This window comes from Trachemys scripta, chromosome 6 (genome assembly GCF_013100865.1).
Source record: "Trachemys scripta elegans isolate TJP31775 chromosome 6, CAS_Tse_1.0, whole genome shotgun sequence".
NCBI lineage: Eukaryota > Metazoa > Chordata > Testudines > Emydidae > Trachemys > Trachemys scripta.
Window position 1 is genome coordinate 43,152,385 of NC_048303.1, and position 21,496 is coordinate 43,173,880.

Sequence of the window (21,496 nt, forward strand, 5' to 3'; positions counted from 1 at the left end):
GGTCTGACATCCACAGACACAGAATACCTTTAAATTTATTAACATCAATGTTTAAAATTCTTTTGTACCTTTTGTACATAGTGACATCTATGGTCAGAATGCCAAACTGCAGAAAGGAGTTTATGTCATTGAGAGCAAGAGTAGAAGAATATTTTGTGTAACCAGAACTGTGTGTAGTAGTTCTATGTAAATGTATTAACTGTTTAACAAATGTTTGTATCACGATTTCACTTAACTGCTTCTGAAGAGCCAAAAATGCCAGACTCAAGTATTAGAAATCACAACTGAACACTCTTATCCTAAAAATTAAGTGTTTCCCCACCAATTTACACTCAAATGTTTATCACCAGCACTTACTTAGTGTTCTGTAGTCATCCCTAGCTTTGTTTGCCCTAAGAAATGCTTGTATTTTCACAATTTCTTCATTCTGGAAAAGACCAAGACTAAACACTTTAGAAAGCATTGAACAGGAAACCTCCAACAACAGGTCATGTTCTATGAAGAGAGATAATGAAGAATACTATAGACATCTACCGAACACTGGTATAATTAGAAAAAGTTTTAATGTCTTCACAGTTATAATGTATTCTGTTAAGAGACATATGGGGAACCTACAGTATCTGTAATTTCAAGAAATACATGCATTACTACTACATTAGTTCTCTCCTCAAAAGGGGGTGGGGTGGAGAAATGCCTTACGTGATCCTTGAAATACTGCAGCCGTTTCTTGTAAGCCTTCCTCGCTAGCCACATTTTGACCCATGACTGAATCTAAAAGTCAAATAAAAACTTAAGAGGAATTGTAGGAGAACTAAGAACAACTCTAATTTTATTTGGCTCTTTTAAAAAACGAGGTTAGATGCTTGACTGACCCATCAGTTGCATAGCACACAACTTCAGCAAAGTCAATGGAGTCACATGCACAGCTGACGGGATGATTGGGCTCTGTGATCTAATAGTCAGAACACTGGACTAGCCAGTGGGACTGGGACTCAGGAGACTTCGGTTTGATTCCTGGCTCTGTTGGGTGACCTTGGCCAAGTCACATTCATCTCTCTGAGCCTTTGTTTCCCAGGATATAAAATGGAGATAATGACATGACCTCCTTTGTACCGCACTTTGGGATCAGATCAAACACACTATATAAGAGCTAAGTATCATTTCTATTACCACCACCAGCATTTCATAAACTGACAGAACACATTTTGCAAATAATCATACTTGACAGCCTCTGGCTTTTAATGGAAGACTCATGGTACTAATCACTCAAAGAGCAGTTTTCTTGGATTACTAGCTGCCGTCAGAACTTTGAGTCTGCCATGTAACGCCCAGCGGAATAGGAACACTTGCAGTTTTACTGCAGCAGCCCTTATCCCTAGATTCCTTGGGCTTTCAAGTGTTTGGATTCCCCCCAACAATGAGGAAACATCATTATCCATAGAGCAAACCTTAATTCCGCTCATCATAGATGGAAGTTTACCTTGACGATAGCAGCAACATTGCCTTGAAGCACCCGCAACCTGTCAGTGTAGCTTTTCCTTTGTTTATATCCCTTCCAGGAAGCCTATTTTAAAAAGCAGGTTAGTAGTGTGACCATTAGTTTCACTATGCATACACAAGTTTATAGATCTTGTTCCACAGAAATTGCTGTTCAATTTAAAAGTGACGAGAAAACGTGACTGAGGCACATCCGTCCTTTACACCCTTTTACAAGCCCTCATCCACTCCTGTGGCATCAACTGTCACCTCTATGCTGATGACTTGTAAGTCCACCACTCCATTCCTATTCCAGGATGTCAGCCTCAGTGTCACTCAGGCCTGGAACCTCTCAGTCCAGTGCTCTGCATGCCATTTTTGATTTCAGACTCTAAGCCTGCACCTCCAGGCAGTTTCCAAATCTTGTCTCCTCTTGTTCCATGGTGTCACAGAACTGCCCTATCCTCTGTCTATACTGGTATAACTTTGTCCAGGCCCCCTTCATCACCAGTCTCTACTACTGCAACCTCCTTCCCTTTCTGGCCTTCCTTAGGGTTACCATATGTCCGGATTTTCCCGGACATGTCCGGCTTTTTGGGCTCCAAATCCCCGTCCAGGAGGAAATCCCAAAAAGCCGGACATGTCCGGGAAAATCGGGACATGGGGGCCGGGCCGGGCGGGGCCGGCGGCTCAGGGGCTGGCAGGTGGTCAGCCAGGCTGGGGGCTCGGGGGCCGGCGGTCAGCTCGCGGGGCCGGGGGCCGGCGGTGCTGGGGGCTCGGGAGCCGGCAGGGCCGGCGGTCGGCGGGGCTCGGCGGGCCTGGGGTGCTCGGCCGGGTGCCGGCAGCGCTGGGTGGGCTGACCCAGGCTGGAGACGCCGGGGGGACCAGACTGGGCCGCGTCTCCTCCCCCCACACCCCCCCTTACCTGCTTCAGGCTTCCCGCAAATCAAATCAAATCAGAAGTTGACATCTGGCTAGGGATATAGCCAGTGGGGACTTGCAACATTTATCTTACGTGGCTTGTGTAAACACATGTTTTATTACCACTTCCTACATCCTACATCTAGTTTCTGAGGATAGCTACACATACTTGCTGAATCTGGTCTTGGAGGATTCCTCCCCAAAGAGCTCGCAATTTTTTGTACTGGGTCTGTATAGCAGATGTGCATGATATGGTCTGTAAAAACCAAAAAGTAAGTTTCCTTTGTACTCCTTTCAGAGTACTGCGCACTGAGCAAATCCAAGTTGCCTGATTCCAAGAGTCTAAGTTGTTAATGTTGCCTCTCCCTATTCAGTTATACGAGCATTCGCTTTGTAAAGCGGAAGCAAATGGCTTCTGACTGGGGAGAGCAGAGAAAGGAATGCATTTCTTGAGTGAACATGCTTTGGCAGAGAACTAGAGCTTCAATTACCTTCCATCCTCCTACTCTTTTCTCACACTCCCATTTAAACATCGAAGCCGTGCTCAGGAAGAAGCTAGTGGTAAGAATCACTGGGCTTCTCCAACTGGCCTGTTAAATACTACAGTTATACATGATCTATAGCAATTGTAAACTGGAGTTTTGTCATTTCTTTCAATGAGCGCACGGACCTGTGTTTGTACAACAATTCAGTTCTGTAAATAACAAAATGCCACAAGAAGTCCTTTCTGCAAAAGAAGGCAGGAAGATAAAAACAGACCCAAAAGGTCAGAGGTGACAGTAAGCTGGTACGCCCCGGTATGGCGTACTGGCAAGAGCTAGTTTGCCATACCGGGGCGGCCCGGCTTCCCCAGGGGGCAATTTAAAGGGCCTCGGGCTCCCAGCAGGGACTGGAGCCCCAGGCCCTTTAAATTGCTACCAGAGCCACACTGCTGGAGCCCTGGGGTAGGGCTGCGGGGCTCTGGGGGCTATTTAAAAAGTCTGGGGCTCCCGCTGCTTCTATCGCCCTGGCCCTTTAAATAGCCACCGGAGCCCCACCGCCACTACTCCAGGGCTCCGGCGGCTATTTAAAGGGCCGGGGCGGTAGAAGCAGGGGAGCCACAGGCCCTTTAAATAGCCCCCAGAGCCCAGGGTTAGCGGGGGGCTCCAGGGGCTATTTAAAAGGGCCCGGGGCTCCAGCTGCCTCTGCCGTCCCCGTCCTTTAAATAGCTGCAGGAGCCCTGCCGCTTCCCCACGGCTCCCGCAGCTAATTAAAGGGCTGGGGCAGTAGAAGCAGGGGACCCACGGGCCCTTTAAATAGCCCCAGGAGCCCCGGGCTGCTGCTGCTACCACAGTGGGGGGGCACTTACCTTACAGGGTGGGCTGGGGCTGGCTCTGACTTCCTCAGCCCCACCCCTTCCGCCATAGGCCCCGCCCCTTCCGGGGGCCAGAGCTGGCCCCAGCGTACCGGTAAGTCACTGAACTTACTTTCACCCCTGCCAAAGGTCTTATAGTCTGTCACATGTAAAAAGCTACCAACACCCAGAAGAAGTGACCATGTCTTTATATTACACAACAATACCTGTATTTTGATCACAGATGGTTCCTGTTTTTGGAGGAATCCTTTTCTCTCCTCATAACTTTTTCTGACTAGGAATCCCCTTGCTAGGGCTTGCAGCTGAAGAATCAGATTTTCATTAGCAAACCACAGCTGCTCTCGATTGTAATCTGCTGTAACTTGCCCAACAATAGTCTGGTAAGAGATCACGTAAAAAGTGTTTAATAAACAATGAAGCAAAGCTGAAGGCAAACCATTTCAGAGTCTGGATTCCATTCTCTCCATCCACACCCATTATGAAAACCCCTTCAATTTACTCCCCACATTTTTAACCACTCACAAAACTGAGAACCACAATGTTATTACCATCATTTGTTTAAAGGAGGATTGAACTCCCTTCAGACCACATCATCAATAAGCTGAAAGGACTGGTTTTAGCCCTTACAAAGCTCTTCATACTGGGGGGCAGAGGTCTTTGCTTTTGCAATACTACCAACCCCTACTAACTCAAGAGTGAGAAGCCAGGAGTCTAATAATGGAACCCATACATCTGTGTGAAAATGCTTATTTTAGGATTTCTAAGTTTCAGAATGATGTGAAAAAAAATTTCTTCTGAAACCAGTCAAGATGTGAAGAATCTTGCTGCACAATTTTGGAACTGCCTACAAGTTTATCTACATTGGGATTTTAACCACTGATCTAGCTGAACCAGTTCAAACCCTTACCGGGAATTCACTTCATCAGTGTTTCAGTGCAACTTGCAAGCCACTTTTTACTGGGTAAGCCGCATTGGAGCAAGTCACTTTTTGCACTGGAGTAGCACATGTACAGTAGTGGTTTGCACAGGTACAGCTAAATGCAGTCTAGTAACATGCAACAGCACATCAGGGTAGCAACATCAATGACTGAACCCACAGCATAGGCCTGCTTAAAAGTGGTGCTTGATTCAAGAAATTCTTTATGGATGTGGTTAAGGGCTCTCCTTATTTGGGGGCCTATGGAGAGTACAATATGCCACAGTACTATAACTGACTGAGCATGATTATATAGACTTGGAAGATTATTCAAAAGCAGATTTAAGGGTACTTATGATTGTATAATATGGGCCAAAGTGAGGTGCTTTATACTATATCTGAGTTGTCAGCTCCCTTCTAAGGGTCTGATTAAATAAACAGATTAAGTTCTACTGTATTTGGGAAAATGAACAGCCTAAACCAAAGTCCAATTAGAGAACTCTCTCTCTTTTCCCTTGTACTTTTAAGGCCCTAAAAATCTTAACATAGCCACTTCTTTTGTATCCAACAGTGTTAAACCAGTCACTTCTGTGTTTATGTTGCAGTTGTATGCAGTCATTTTGAACATGTTAGCACTCTACCTGTATTTCTTCACTGGTTAGCCAAGAAGTTTTTGGTATGAACCCTTCAGGCGGAACAAAGGTACTCTCTCCAGTTTCCACATTATAATAATAATCATATCTGTTCTTCATTATAAGTTTGAGCCACGGACCTTCACTAGAATCTAAAAGCAATATATGTATACTGTTAGTGTACATTTAGGAGCCTTAATACATTTATAAAAGGTTGTCTCCCCTTCCCCTCCCTGCCAAAGAATGTTTTCAATTATTTTACATATATGTAAGTTAGCACAAATATTGATCTACCTTAAACTAGGAAAATTTTGCAAAAATATCCTGCTATATTAACAATGGCTCAGTTCCAATGGTGTGGACAACAGTGAGGAACATAGTAGAGACTGGCCACTGGCTGGAATGGGCATTTTCAAGAACTGTGTTAACCAGCTCCACTCAGAGTTGACCTAGTCAACATGGTACTTAAAATGCTGGCAACAGTCAGTCTATATACTAAGGCTTCTACCATTGCTAACACTGGTGGAGATGAAGCAGTATTAGCAATGACTGGAAGCTTTTGCAGCATCTCATGTATAGGTTGGACCTTATAGAGTCATAATATACACCACAGGGCATGCAGGTTATTCTTCTGAGCACCATCAGTTTTGGTAAACACAAAAATAAGACTACATGCCGAGAGAGACAGGAAGAGTCTTGAGTAAGTTTCCCTATGGACTGTGCCAAGGTTACTCCTGGGGAAATTCTGTGCCATTCCGATAAGCTCCCGACACCCAGAATCCCACCCCATGGTATAGGTGCTGGAACTAGGGGTGCTGGGGTTGCTGCTGCACTCCCTGGTTTGAAGTGGTTTCCATCATATACAGGGTTTACAGTTTGCTTCATCGGCTCTCAGCACCCCCTCTACACAAATTATTCTGGCACCCCTGCCCCATGGCACCCTAACCAGCTGTATCCAGACACCCACCCCACCAAACCTCACTCTCCCAGCACCCAGACCCTCCTATTTAGCCCCCCACACACACATCAAGACCCACCCACCATCCCTTCACCTGGACCCCCTGCAGACTCCCATTGCCCCTGCACAGGGAACACCCCTAATGAGCCCATGCATCCAGATCCCCCACTGAGTTGCCCACACCCAGATTGTCCCACACAGAACCCTCTCTCCACACACCAGGATCCACCCCCCACAAAGCCCCTCCACACTTGGATCCTGCCAGATTGAGCCTGCCTGCTCCTACCTGGTGTGCCTGGTGCAGAGGGGCAGGGCCCCAGGGTATTTCTGGGTTAGGCTGTGTCAGGGTTGGGTGCAGCCTCACCACTGTATCCATGACCTGGACGGATGGTGGGGGGCTGCAGGGTGATCTCTCACCTCCGCACAGCCTGTGCTCCCCACTGCTATCCTGGAGCCTCCACGTTTATTTATTGACAAATAAAATTTGAAGAATTTGAAAATAGTGTGTGCAGAATTTTAATTTTTTTGGCACAGAATTCTCTCAGGAGTACAAGGGAAATGTGAGGCAGAAGACAACTATACAAAATACCACCCATAAATTGTCTTATATGCTGAAATAAGCATGTCTATGCTGGGAAAAGGCTTTGTTACACAACATGTTAATATGTTGGTAAGTCTCGTTTAACATCGTGTCAACTCAATGCAGAATAAAAGACGGTTTCTTATTTAAAACCATCAGCTGGTCATGGCTAACATGAATACCCAGGACTTGCTGACACTACTTTAAAACGTTAGTCCTCCTTTACGCTGAGAGCCAGATTCTGACCCCAGCTGCAGCTCCTGTACAGTGCTCTGGTATTGCATAGGGGCCATAAAATGGGCTGCAATGGCCTTAGGAGTTCACCCAACACGGGAGCAGCATAGAGCTGACCTCTCAGTTGATGGTGTAAGGTTGTGCTGGGGCTGGAAAAGGGAGTAGAGCTGTTGGGCTCCATACTGTGGCTATTCTGGGCTGTGGAGTAGCCTATAGGCAGCTACGGAGAAGCTGCCATAAATTAGAGCAGCCCCTGAGAATGCTTTGGCCCCAGCCAAGACCAAAATTTGGGAGATGGAGAGATGGCTTAAGCCATGTATGCTCCCCTCAATCTTCTGTGCTGTGCTCAGAGCAAGGCATAGCACAGAATTTAGCACTGAGCATTTAACATTGTGTTAGATAATGCATTTATGATTAAGTTTCCTAGTATAAATAAGTGCAACAGTAGTTCTCAAATGATTGTACTGGTGACCCCTTTCACATAGCAAGCCTCTGGGTGCAACCCTCCCCCCCATAACTTAAAAACACTTTATACATTTAACACCATTTTAAATGTTGGCAGCAAAGCGGGGCTTGGGGTGGAGGTTGACAGCTTGCAACCCTCCCATTTAATAACCTTGCGACCCCCTGAGGGGTGCCGACCCGCAGTTTGAGAACCCCTGTGCTAAGAGAAACCTTAAAATTCAAAACTGGAGATTGAGACAGCCTTTGACAAATCAGAGGGGGGAAAAAAATCTCAAAGTTTCCTCCAACTCTCCCTTAATTTACAGAGAGAATTAAAGTTACAATATATAAACACAAACATTTATATACAATTGCACTATATATAAACATTTTGCACTAATCCTTCAATGCCTTTACAGTACTGCAGAGATTTGGTTTTACCTTCTTTGGTTTTTAAATTCTTGGCTTCTAAAAGGTTCTTGTAATAGGTTTCAGCACATTCTGGAACAACTCTTACACCAAACTTAGGAGACTGCAATATATCCAGGACTGGTTGCGAATCATGCTTTTCCAAACACTTGTTAATCATTGAGGTTCCAAGAGCCACTAAACAACAAAATTGCATTTCAATGTCAGGCATTTTATATTTTACATACACACAGATACAGTTCTACATTTCAGTGATCTACAGAATGCACTTTTCTGTTTGCGATCTTGGAGACTATATATATATATATATATATATATATATATGATGGACCACCATCTCTTGTATCTTTTTACAATCTACTCTCTTAAGTGAGATATTTGTAAATGCAACTATTTCAGATAATAAACACACCATGTACAATGCCAGTGCACCTTCTAGTCTGTACAATGTATACCACAATGCTGCAAAGATACCTTGCACAGCACTGGAAGTGTAGTTAAGAATAAGTCAATATTGATTGTGGAATCTGGGGACGAAGTCTGGCTGCTTTGTTGAAGACAGTCATGCAGCACGATATAAGCCTAGCAGCTGTGTGCAAGTGACTTTTTGCAAAAAGTTTGAAATTCGTCATCTGAAATAAAATGAAAAATGTATACCCCATAAAGTGTCATTTTCCATGGAATTTCAGCTATAGCAGGGGTCGGCAACCTTTCAGAAGTGGTGTGCCGAGTCTTCATTTATTCACTCTGATTTAAGGTTTTGCGTGTCAGTAATACATTTTAACGTTTTTAGAAGGCCTTTTTCTATAAGTCTACAATATATAACTAAATTATTGTTGTATGTAAAGTAAATAAGGTTTTTAAAGTGTTTAAGAAGCTTCATTTAAAATCAAATTAAAATGCAGAGCCCCCCGGGACCGGTGGCCAGGACCCAGGCAGTGTGAGTGCCACTGAAAATCAGCTCACATGCCGCCTTCGGCACATGTGCCATAGGTAGCTTACCCCTGAGCTATAGCAAAGCCTATAAAGATGTTAAGAGGTAGATTCACTCAAGCTTTCAAGTTTGTGACAGTTACAGACACAGCAGTCCATGCTTCAATGATTATCATGGCATTCCTACATAGTTAAATTCAAGATATATGCAAAGCAGCATGTGAGAGCAAATCTATTCCTATGCCGCCACATACATTATGTTGACCCAAATTTCAGAGGCCATTAATCTAGAAGGGGAATTGAGTGATTGACACCAACTCCCCTGTTGCCTTCCACAACTTGTTAGTTTAACATCTGTAGTGTGCAAGGTGCTTGAGAAAATTCTGAAAGAGAAACTAGTTGAGGACCTTGAGATTAATGGCAATTGCGATAAATTGCAACATGGTTTTACGAAGGGCAGATCGTGCCAAACGAATCTGATCTCCTTCTTCGAGAAAGTAACGGACTTATTAGATAAGGGAAATGCGGTGGACCTAATATACCTGGATTTCAGTAAAGCGTTTGATACTGTACCCCATGAGGAATTATTGGTTAAACTGGAAAAGATGGGGATCGATATGAAAATCCAGAGGGTGAACTGTCAGGTTGGAGGGAGGTTACCAGTGGAGTTCCTCAAGGTTCGGTTTTGGGACCCATTTTATTTAATCTATTTATAACTGACCTCAGAACCGATTGCAGGAGTGGACTGATAAAGTTTGCGGATGATACGAAGGTGGGAGGCGTTGTAAATTCGGAGGAGGATAGGGATATTCTGCAGGGAGACTTGAAAGAGCTTGTGAATTGGAGTATCAGAAATAGGATGAAATTTAATAGTGAAAAGTGTAAGGTGATGCATTTAGGGATGACTAACAACAATTTTAGTTACAAGCTGGGGACGCATTGGTTAGATGTAACGGAAGAGGAGAAGGACCTAGGGGTCCTTGTAGACCGCAGGATGACTATGAGTCGACAATGTGACGTGGCGGTGAAAAAAGCCAATGCGGTCTTGGGATGCATTAGGCGAGGTATATCTAGTAGGGATAAGGAGGTGCTGCTTCCGTTGTATAAGGCGCTGGTGAGACCTCATTTGGAGTACAGTGTACAGTTCTGGTCTCCCATGTTTAAAAAAGATGAACTCAAACTGGAGCGGGTACAGAGAAGGGCCACTAGGATGATCAGAGGAATGGAAAACCTGTCGTATGAAAGGAGACTAGAGGAGCTCGGATTGTTTAGTCTGACAAAACGAAGGCTGAGGGGGGATATGATTGCTCTCTTTAAATATATCAGAGGGATAAATACAAGGGAGGGAGAGGAATTATTCCAGCTTAGTACTAATGTGGACACGAGAACGAATGGATATAAACTGGCCGTGGGGAAGCTCAGGCTCGAAATTAGACGACAGTTTCTGACCGTCAGAGGGGTGAAATATTGGAACGGCCTTCTGAGGGAAACGGTGGGGGCGAGGGACCTGTCTGGTTTTAAGATTAAGTTAGATAAGTTTATGGAGGGAATGGTTTAATGGTAAAACATATTAGCCAAGGACAACCAAGCAATGGCAGGTAAATAGTATAATGGCTAAAAGGGGTCAGGCTGGAGACTCTTGCCTACATGCTCAGGGTCTTACTGATCGCCATATTTGGGGTTGGGAAGGAATTTTCCTCCAGGGTAGATTGGCTGAGGCCCTGGAGGTTTTTCGCCTTCCTCCGCAGCATGGGGCGGGGGTCGCTAGCTGGAGGATTCTCTGCCAGTTGAAGTCACTAAAACACAGGATTTGGGGACTTCAACAGCAGAGTCAAGGGAAGGGGTAGGGACGGTTTTGTGGCCTGCAACATGCAGGGGGTCAGTCCAGATGATCATAATGGTCCCTTCTGACCTTAGAGTCTATGAGTCTATAAACTTGTGCATTAGACTGAAGTGGCATATGCAATTTTCTTAACTTGCACACGTGTCCTGCTCAAAGCTGAAGCTGGATATTCCCCTCCCCTGACCTCTGTCCGCATACATATTGCTACCCCCAATAAAGCTGACGCAGGAGGGACTTGCAGCGTCAGAGCAACAAACAGCCTACAGGATGGAGAAGATAATCCCCCAACAAGACATCTCCCCAAGTCAGCAAGTGAAAATCTGGTAAAATGAAAGAGCTTTTTTGTAAACTTGATACTAACTAACTAACTAATGAAAGCCTAAATTTAGGCTAGGGAGGAGACAGAGCTTCATTGTCACTCTGAAAACAACAAGTAAGCATTAGTTGAGAGCAGGCAAACTGTATGCAAGACAACACAGAAACCCACAGCAAGATTAGACACACCCAACCTTTTCACCAAGTAGGATCCCACTGTTTGTCTAAACTTAAAAGAAACTAACCTATACATGGCACACAGACCCTTCCAAAGCTAGAAACGATCATGCCTAGTCTGCCATGCTGCCACTGACTGGCCTTAGAATATCGGCAACAAGAAGACAGAAATCTAAACAGCAACAGCAGTAGTTTGGTACAGAAGGTTAGGTTAGGTACATTAACACTGTTCATTAGGAGTGCCTTGGTAGGACAGGTAGCTGAGGCAGTTATACCATACTTTGCGACTGGCCCTCCTGCACCTATCTCTAGCACATTGACAGTGGGGCTTCTTCTGAAGAAATGACTCTTAACAGAGCTGCTGCTGCTCCAACTCTCTTTTTTTTTGGTTCTAAAGAGTTCTCCTCTCAGGGACTGTGTTTTCATGGTAAGACTATACTAAACAGCAAAACTTACTAATTCAAGGACAGCAAAAAAGTAGATTCCCAGGTATACCCCTCAGTTCCTGTAGTATTTAGAATCTCAAATACTGGACTAGTCACCACCAGTGTTTTCCCCTGACCCTTCAACTGGCTCAGATACACAAAATGCAGCAGTCCTGTCACAGAATGAAACTGATCCTTTAAGAGGGCCAAAGATCAGCTCACTCCTGTGATGTGGACTCTCCCAAAACACAGGATTTCTGTGGCTGCTAGTAATGCATGCAAGGTATAAAAGACCTGCTTTGCTAGTTCTTGTCATAGGAGCAAAGTGAACTGTGACGCAAGCTCGCCCTGTGACTCTCCCACTCACAAAAATAGAATAAAATGGCTTAAACGCAAGTCAGTCCAAGCACCTGAAGAAGTATGGTGTGAATAGTAAAGCCCATTCCAACATTCTGCAAATGTGTCAATTTTTATGGATATACAGGTTTTTAAAAAGAGAATACACAAGTTCCACAAAGTTTTTTGTGAATGTGGAAAGTTTCACGTGAGATGTCATGTTTGTCAAAATTACACCATGAAATCAAAACATTTTTACCACTACTCTCTCATCTATGTGGAAATCTTTAAACAAATCTCAGAAATAAGCTTACAGGAAGCTCAAGACTTCCTAATGAAACAGGCATTTTTTAGTTCGTCACGTCTCTCAGTTCATTCTTTGATTTTATGCAGTTATCGACATCCTCCTTCCACCCCCTCTTCAAAAATAGATTCCTTTTGTACATAAATCCCTTTTACTGAAATTGTGTCAAACACTTCAGTTAATTTTTGTTCTAAACAATGGCTAACATGACACTTTTAGTTTGCCTTTATTTTTGCATGCACTGTTCTTTAATTTGTTTGCCTTCTTAAAAAAGCCTCTGAGTTTTATGGGTCAATATGAAAATTCTCAACGTGACAAGAAAATAGAGTTCAAGTCTAGACCATTTGATCTTAGTGTGTGTTAGCATCTTCAAACAAAGCACACTTGCTCTAAAAGGGTCACATTCCTTGTGGGAAATTTGTAAACCCAACATTTCTCATCTGAAAATTGATGACACTGAGTTGCCTTGGCAGGATATGGATATTATTTGTTCTACTGACTTCTTTTGTTCCATGCTGAGCAGTGGCTTTAATGACTTTTTTTTTTTTTTTTTTTTTTTATTAAAGGTTGCGTTTGTGACTTGTTAAAAAAAATTGTATTGCTTGAAAATCCTGCTTTTTGAATGCTAAAGCTCAAGAATATTCATGGTATGTATTTAATAAAAACATGGCGCCATAAATAAAACAGACTATTAAAAAGTCTATTATTGCATCTTTTTACTAGTTCCCACATAGTCCCAGCCTTGCTCAGTCAGATTTCTTATTGCATAGTAATGCCTCTAGTATTATCTAGCAATGTGATACAATGTTTGTGTGGAAATTAGCAGGGAACAAACTATATAACCTTTAGAATGTCAATATTTATATTGCTCCTAAATGAGTAAACACAATCTTGTCTATTCCAGTCTCATTCTCTAATTTTTTCTTATCTTTATTTACAATTTTAAAGATCTGTTTTTCTTTGTGCACAGATTTTCCTTCATGTTTCTCATGCCTTGGCCTCACAGCTTCATTAAAAGCACTTATCCTCATCAAAGGAGACATTAGAATTCCCAAGTGCAAAAATGTTCAATGTGGGTAAATACATGCATTTGAGCCATTCTCAGACAATAAAAGCCACATGCTTTTCACAGATGTTTGATCTGTTAAGGTTTCCTCCAAAGGTTTTAAGCGCATCTGATTGATTAAATCAAGGCACGAGGTTCAGTTAATCTTAAAAACAATAGCAGCATCAAATTCAGCAACATTAAAGAGCTACGCATCTTCAGTAGCTAGCCATACATGTTCAATACTACGAAGGTTTGTTTTATTCTACACTCTCAACATCCAAGGAACATTTTCATTTAACACAATAGGTTGATCTTTAGCAAACAAAATACAACTACTGAAAGTGGAATCGAAAAAAATGTAGTAATGGCAAAACATTTGATGACCACATATCAGCGGTAATTACAGTAAAAACTGTTTTATCCGGCATGTTGGGAGAATGGGGAGTGCCAGTAAGTGAAAAATACCAGTTAACTAAGAGGGTGGGAGTGTGGGTGCGGGAGGGGATGTGGGGCTGGCGCATGGGAGAGGGTGTGGAGCATGGGCTCTGGGAGAGTGTTTGGATGGGGGGGGGCCCCGCTCAGGGCAGCAGGTTGGGTTGCAAAGTGCCGGATCCAGGAGGTGCTCACCTCGGGCGGCTCCCTGCAAGAGGCAACCTATCCCGGCTGGTCCTAGGTAGAGGCGTGGCAGATGGCTCCGCGCACTGCCTCTGCCCCACTCGCTAGCTCCACAGCTTCCACTGGCTGGGAATCACGGCCAATGGAAGCTGTAGGAGCAGTGCCTGCAGGCGCAGACAGCGCGCAGAGCCACCTGCCGAGCCTCCGCCTAGGAGCCGCCTGAGGTGAGCGCCCCCCAGATCCAGCACCCCACACCCCAACCTGCTGCCCCCACCCTCCTCCTGCACTGAAACTCCCTCCCAGAACCCATGTGCCACATCCGCTCCCACACCCCAACCCCTTGCCAGCCCTGCGCCAACCAGAAAAACTAGAATTTCAAAGATGATCAGAAATGCCAGTTTATAGAGCTTTCTGGTTGGTGATGTGCTGGATAAAACAGCTTTTACTGTATATTGTTGCCAATTAAATTTACAGGATTCCTATTCTAAAACTTTTGCTGGTTGATCCTCTGCTTGGACTGGAAGCAAATTCTCAGGCATGTACAGCAATGGCCTGAAGGACTAGTTTAAAGCTCATTTTTCCCCCTCTCAAGTAAGGAACAGCAGGTCAAGCTGGGGGCTTTGACTGCTAGTGATATCATTTCCAGGTCCCAAAACAGACTGAAGGTAAAAGAAAGCTACTTTAGCATTTCAGATAAGGACTGGGTAATTTACAATTTCATTTATACATTTTAGTTTGTAAATTCCTGTATATAAGAGTTTAGTAATCTGTTATTCTTTCTTGCTTAGCTCAATGCTCCATTCTCGTTATTATATATAGTTGATCAGCATTGTATATGGTTTGATCTTTTCTGTTGACTGGGGAAGGCTGTTTTATTTGAATAATTAACAATATACAGGGGTAGAGGAAAAACGGTTACCTACCTTTTCGTAACTGTTGTTCTTCGAGATGTGATGCTCATGTTCATTCCATTCTAGGTGTGTGCACACCCACAGCACAATTGTTGGAATTTTTTGTCTCAGCAGTATCCATAGGGGTGGCAACTTCTTGCTGGCAACTCCAATAGAGGGGTAGGAGGGCAGGTAATAGAATGGACATAAGCAACACATCTTGAAGAACAGTAGTTACGAAAAGGTAGGTAACAAGTGCTTGTTCGTGTCAATTCCATTCTAAGTGACTCACAAGCACTATTTCTGGAGGTGGGCTTCGAGTTCCTGGTTGTGTGGCTTGCAGTACTGCTCTACCGAAGGCAGCATCGTCCCGGGCTTGCTGGGTGATCGCATAATGGAACGTGAACGTATGGATGGATGACCAGGTCATGGCCCTGCAGACATCTTGAATCGGCACATGGGCCAGGAAGGCAGCTGACGAGGCTTGTGCCCTTGTTGAATGGGTGGTTACAATTGCTGGCGGTTGCACTTTTGCCTATTCATAGCAAAAATGGATACAGGCAGTGATCCATAATGAAATTCTCTGGGTGGACACAGGAAGGCCCTTCATCCTGTCTGCCACCACGATGAAGAGCTCTGTCAATTTACGGAACGTCTTAGTCCTTTCAATATAAAAGGCTAGTGCTCTCCTGACATCCAGAGAGTGTCGTCTGCAATCCTCATCTGATTTATGAGGTTTTGGAAAGAAGACCGGTAAGTAAATGTCGGTATGAAACTGCGAAACTACCTTGGGCAGGAAAACTGGGTGCAGCTGCAGCTGAACCTTGTCCTTGTAGAATACCATGTAGAGTGGCTACGAGGGGAGCGCTCTAATATCAGAGACCCTATGAGCGGATGTTATCGCCACCAAAAATGACACCTTCCATGAGAGCAGAAGGATACAAGAGGTCAATGGCTCGAAGGTGGAGCCCATGAGCCGTGACAGTACAAGGTTCAGGTCCCAGGGAGTGATGGGATCATGGACCTGAGGATAGAGCTGCTTTAGAAACCGGACCGTCATGAGCAAAGACTAACCTGTCCTGGAACGGAGAGTGGAAGGCTGAAATGGTGGCCAAGTGGACCTTGATTGACAAAAGAGACAGGCCATGGAGCTTGAGATGTAGAAGGTAGTCCAGGATCGACTGCAGCGAGGCCTGGTCAGGCCGAAGACCTTTGTCCAAGGCCCGACACAAACAAACAGTTTCCATTTATCAGGTAGGTTGCCCTGGTGGAGGACTTCCTGCTGCCCAACAGGGCCTATTGGACATGGGCCAAGCACTCCTGCTTCTCTACGTTCAACCGTGCAGCAGTCAAGCCGTCAGATGCAGTGTGGCTAGGTGTGGGTGCAGAAGCCTGACATGGTTCTGTGAAAGCAGGTCTGGCCAGAACGGTAACTGCAATAGAGCTGCCACCGAGAGGTCCAACAGTGTACCGAACCAGTGTTGACGAGGCCACGCTGGAACTATCAGAATTACCTTCGCCTTGTCCTGCTTGATGTTCATGAGGACTCTGTGGATTAATGGCATTGGTGTGAAGGTATACAGCAGAGCCCCCAACCACGGGAGCAAAAAGGCATTGGACAGGGAGCTTCTGTTGATCCTGCGAATCAAGTAGAATACGTGGCACTCCCATTTGTGGCCCCGGTACTGTCGGTGACCCTGGTCTCCGATGCTTCAGACTCGGGTTGGGCGACCGACAGGACCAGGGCCACGAAAGAGACCCCCTTCAACACCGAACCAGGGTTTAACCACCATTCCAGGGATGACAGTATATGATCTAGCACCCTGACTACACTGTCTAGATCGTGCCTGTTGGGGACATAGACCGATGCCAGCCATGCCTGCAGGGATCTGAGGTGGAGCCATATGTGCTGCACCACATCAGTACAGGCTACCAAGTGGCCCAACAACCTCAAGCACGTGCGAGCAGTGGTGAGTGGGTGGGCGCTCACGTGCGAGATCAGGTTGTTCATAGCCTGGAAACAGGCCTCCGGGAGGAAGGCTCTGGCCTGCATGGAGCCTAGTACCGCTCCTATGAATTCTATGCATTGCACTGGTGTCAGGTTCAATTTCTTTTTGTTTATCAACAGGCCCAGATCATGACAGGTGGAATGTACCAGACTGAGGTTCCTTTGCACCTGGTCCCGAGACCTTCCCTTGATGAGCCAGTCAAGGAACGGATAGACCTGAACACCCTGACGCCTCAGGTAAGCAACCACCGGTGCCATACGCTTTGTAAATACTCTCGGAACCATTGAGAGTCTGAAGGGTAGTGCCATGAACTGGAAATGGCATTGGCCCACCATGAAAGGAAGAAACTGTGTGCTGTTGGAAAATGGAGATATGAATGTTGAGGGCGGCGTACCAGTCTCCCGGATTCAGGGAGGGGATGATAGAGGTTAGGGAGACCATGTGAAACTTCAACTTCTTGAGATATTTGTTGAGGTGTCACAGGTCCAGAATGGGTCTTAGGCCCCCTTTCGCTTTGGGATTAGGAAACAGCAAGAGTAGAATCCTTTCCCTCTCATTTCCTTCTACTGGCCCCAGCTGTAGGAGGTTCTCCACCTCCTGAACGAGGAGTTGCTCGTGTGAATGGTCCATGAAGAGGGATGGGGAAGGGAGGGGTGGCGTAGAACTGCAGGGTGTAGCCCAAAGAGATTATGCTGAGCCCCTAATGATCGGAGGTTAATCGCGACCATGCTGACCAGAAGGGACGCAGGTGGTTGAGGAAAGAATAGGAAGGTGGATCCTGGAATCCTACTAAGGTGCCATCCTCAAGTGCACCATCAAAATGCTTGCCTCTGGCCCCATTGGTGTCTTGCAGGGCCGAGTTCTGTCAGCAAACGAAAGGAAGAGGGGCGACAGCGTTTACCCTCCCCCCGGTCTCTCTCTTTTCTTTTGTAGGCACTTTGCCAAGGAGGACACCAGGACCTATGTGGCAGAGGGGCCCAGAACTGCTTCCTTGCTGTCTGTGGCATGTGGAGGCCCAGCAAGCGCAGAATGGCAGGAATCTTTAAAGCCATGCAGCCTTGCATCAGTCAGTTCCGAGAAAAGCCTCAAACAGAAGGTCCTGGATGGAGGACTGCATCTCCTGGGACAGACCCGAGGACTGTAGCCAGGAGCTGCGCCTCATTACCACCGCTGAGGCAATGACTCTGGCAGCCAAATCAGCAGCGTCCCAGGCCATCTGGAGGGAGCCCCTTACCACCGCCTTGCCCTCCTCCAGGATTGTGGCAAACTCTTAGCCAAGGTCCTGTGGCAAAGCTTCCTTAAACTTGTTGAGGGAGTCCCACAGATTAAACAAGGCCTGGTGGTTGGACACCTGAAACTGGAGACTGGCCATCGAATACATTTTCCTTCCAAAAAAGTCCAGTCTTTGGGCATCCTTATTCTTACGTGGGGCACTCATTGGACCCTGCCTGTCCCTTTTGTTGGCTGCCAATACAACCAGCAACCCAAGGGGTGGGTGTGTATAAACATATTCAAACCCCTTAGTGGAGACAATGTTTCTTTTCTGCCCATTTGGAAGTGGACAGAATAGATGAGAGAGTTTGCCACAGCACTGTAGCAATCTTGAGAAACCCTTCATGGACTGGCAGCGTGATCTGTACTGGGACTGCAGGTGATGGCATGTCAAAGAGGGTGTCCGACTGCTCTTCCAGCTCCTCGGCCTCCAGTTTCAGGTTGGAACCCCCTTTTGAGTAGGGCCTGGTGCTCCTTTAAGTCATCGGAAGGGCTGGCGTGGGAGGTGCCTGCCACTCCCTTGTTCAGCGACAAAGGCACCACAGGGGAGGGGCTGGGGCACCTTCCCACTCTGGGGATGGCTCCCTCGGCATTCGCACTTGCTCTTCCAACCCCACGTCAGAGTCTGGACCATGTTCCAAGCCCAGTGCAAGTACACGGCCCAAGGGTTCCAATAAGGCCATTGGGCTGGCCAGTGGCCCAGTTGCCACTCCCCCCTCCCCCCCCAGGTGCTGTGCTGGTCTCCAGAGCCGAAGAAGATCAGTGTTTCTTTGGTGAGGGGCTAAACTCCCGTTTCGACTCAGACCAGTCACCTTCCGGGGACCATGGCGGGGCTGGGGAAGCTTGCGTCTAGTGGCTCACTTTCAGTGCAGGGGACCGGGGCCTGGAAGGTGGCAACCAACGCCTTTCCAAGGAACAGTGCCGGGGTGAGGGGGGATTGGTGCTGTGGCAGTGAATGGTCTTGCATTGGTGGAACCCGATGCACCTTATTCTGTCATTTCTTGGGCACAGGTGAGGGGAAACGGTGCCGGGAGGAACCCAGTGCCGGTGGGGTGCTCTGCACCGATGCCAGGTGAAGTGCAGCCTCCTGAGGAGGGCCTTTAGACAGATGTCCTGGTCTTTCTGAGTCCTGGGTTCAAAGTTTACACAGATTCTGCACTTCTCCTTTATGTGCGACTCTCCCAAGCACTTCAAGCAGCTGCCATGGGGGTCACTAACAGGCATAGGCCTGTTGGCGGATGAGCACGATTTGAAGCCTGGGGAACGGGGCCTGCCCCATCCTGGTGCAAAGTCCCTCCTGGGACTCTCACTAACACTTAACTCTAAACACTTAAAACTAAGTACAGTAACTCCTCACTTAACGTTGTAGTTATGTTCCTGAAAAATGTGATTAAGTGAAACGATGTTAAGCGAATCCAATTTCCCCATAAGAATGAATGTAAATGGGGGAAGGGGGGGAGAGGGGGGGAAGAGTTAGGTTCCAGGGAATTATTTTTTGCCATACAGTACAGTACTATAGTTGGGAGGTGCCCCCGCCTTACCCCACACAGGCACAGCCCACTGGCACTGGAGACAATGAGGGGGCAAGGAGGCTGAAGGTGCTGTAGGCTAGGAGAAGCACGTTATGCAGCAGCAGCAGCTTCCCCTACTCTGCAAGCACCAGGGGCAGGGGACTCAACCCTCAGCCCGCCCACGCCACTCCTTCCCCCAAGCCCCCACCCATAACCGATCTCTTCTTCCTCCCCCTCTACTCCACACGCAGTGTCTTCGCTCCTCCCCCCTCCCTCCTGCCCGTGGCAATCAGCTGGCTTGCGGCATTCAGGAGGGAGGGGGAAGGAGTGAGGACTCGGCGCGCAGGCTCCCCCTCCCTCCCTTGCCTCCCAAACGCTGCAAACCAGCTGATTGCCACGGGCAGGAGGGAGGGGGTGCGCAACATGCTCGCTCCTCCCCCCTCCCTCCTGCCCGTGGCAATCAGCTGGTTTACAGCGTTTGGGAGGCAGGGGAGGGAGGGGGAGCCTGCACGCTGAGTCCTCACTCCTTCCCCCAGCTGTGGACAAAGCAAGCAGCCATATGAAGTTATAGCGAAGCATTGCACAACTTTAAATGGAGAATGTTCTGTAATTGAGCAGGGATTTAAGATCAAAACAATGTTAAGCGAGAGGACGTTAAGTGGGGAGTTACTGTACCACTAAGGCAAAAAATTCCAACAACTGTGCAAGTGGGCGCGCACACACTAGAACAGAATCAACATGAGCAAGCACTCGAAGAACAGAGTAATACAAAGTATTTCAAAAGCAAGTTACTCTATACTAAACTGATTGAGACATGAACATAGTATAGTTAAAAAGAAATAAGTGGGAATAGCAGTAAAATCCAGATTTTACAGATACAGATGAAAGAATGCCCCACAAATTGCACTGTGTGGCCAGTTGACAGAGATTAGAAATAACCTGAAATGTGACTGAAAATAATTTTTCATAAGGCAAATGACACTTGCCCTTTCCATAGTACTTGAATGTGGTCTTTGTGGAGAAAAAAAATTAAGAAAAAGCAGGAGGAAGTCTATCAAAATATTCAGAATCAGAGGGGTAGCCGGGTTAGTCTGAATCTGTAAAAAGCAACAGAGGGTCCTGTGGCACCTTTAAGACTAACAGAAGTATTGGGAGCATAAGCTTTCATGGGTAAGAACCTCACTTCTTCAGATGCAAACGAAGAAGTGAGGTTCTTAAAGGTGCCTTCGTGGGTAAGAACCTCACTTCTTCTTCGCTTGCATCCGAAGAAGTGAGGTTCTTACCCATGAAAGCTTATGCTCCCAATACTTCTGTTAGTCTTAAAGGTACCACAGGACCCTCTGTTGCTTTTTAAAATATTTAGAAGTTATTGTTTTGATACACTCAGTATTAAAATTATAGTAATGAGCTAAACTGAGCTAATATATGAAAGCTTTAGATAGAAGTACTGTATCAACCACAAAAGTACAGAACAAATCAGAATAAATTAAGCCTTTCTGTGATGTCAGTGAAAATAGTGCAAGCATTAAGTAAAAATATTAACTAAAACTATCTAAATATATGAAAGCTTACACCCTAAAATGCCATTTAAGTCTCTTAGGCTGGAGGAAGTTTGAATGTAAGGAATTTACTGTGCCAAATAGCGACCAAAGTGCATTTCACATTACCAAGAGATTTGAGCCTTTTATTTTATTTTTTTTATTTGATTAAATTAAAGGCTTTTTTCAGCACATTCTGTACATTCAGGAATAAATCAGTAAATAAAGAGCCCCCTCCTCAAGACATTTCTCACATAGCATTTCCATATGCTTGTCAGAAAACCGATGCTCTTGTTTTCAGTTGAGTCTCTCACTACTGTGCAGCATTCTCGATTT

The 21,496-nt window shown here is 45.9% G+C and overlaps 1 protein-coding gene across 2 annotated transcripts in view; it reads right to left on the reverse strand.

Annotated features, from left to right (window-relative positions):
• The window catches only part of IQGAP2 (IQ motif containing GTPase activating protein 2), a 238,682-nt gene that overhangs the window by 41,258 nt on the left and 175,928 nt on the right, over window positions 1–21,496 (reverse strand). For both annotated transcript variants that reach the window (XM_034774640.1, XM_034774641.1), the window contains 6 exons: window positions 7,957–8,121; window positions 5,309–5,451; window positions 3,958–4,128; window positions 1,481–1,564; window positions 700–771; window positions 358–427 (listed from right to left, as the gene is read on the reverse strand). In XM_034774640.1, coding sequence (XP_034630531.1) covers window positions 358–427; window positions 700–771; window positions 1,481–1,564; window positions 3,958–4,128; window positions 5,309–5,451; window positions 7,957–8,121 — 705 coding nt within the window. The remainder of the gene's footprint in view (window positions 1–357; window positions 428–699; window positions 772–1,480; window positions 1,565–3,957; window positions 4,129–5,308; window positions 5,452–7,956; window positions 8,122–21,496) is intronic.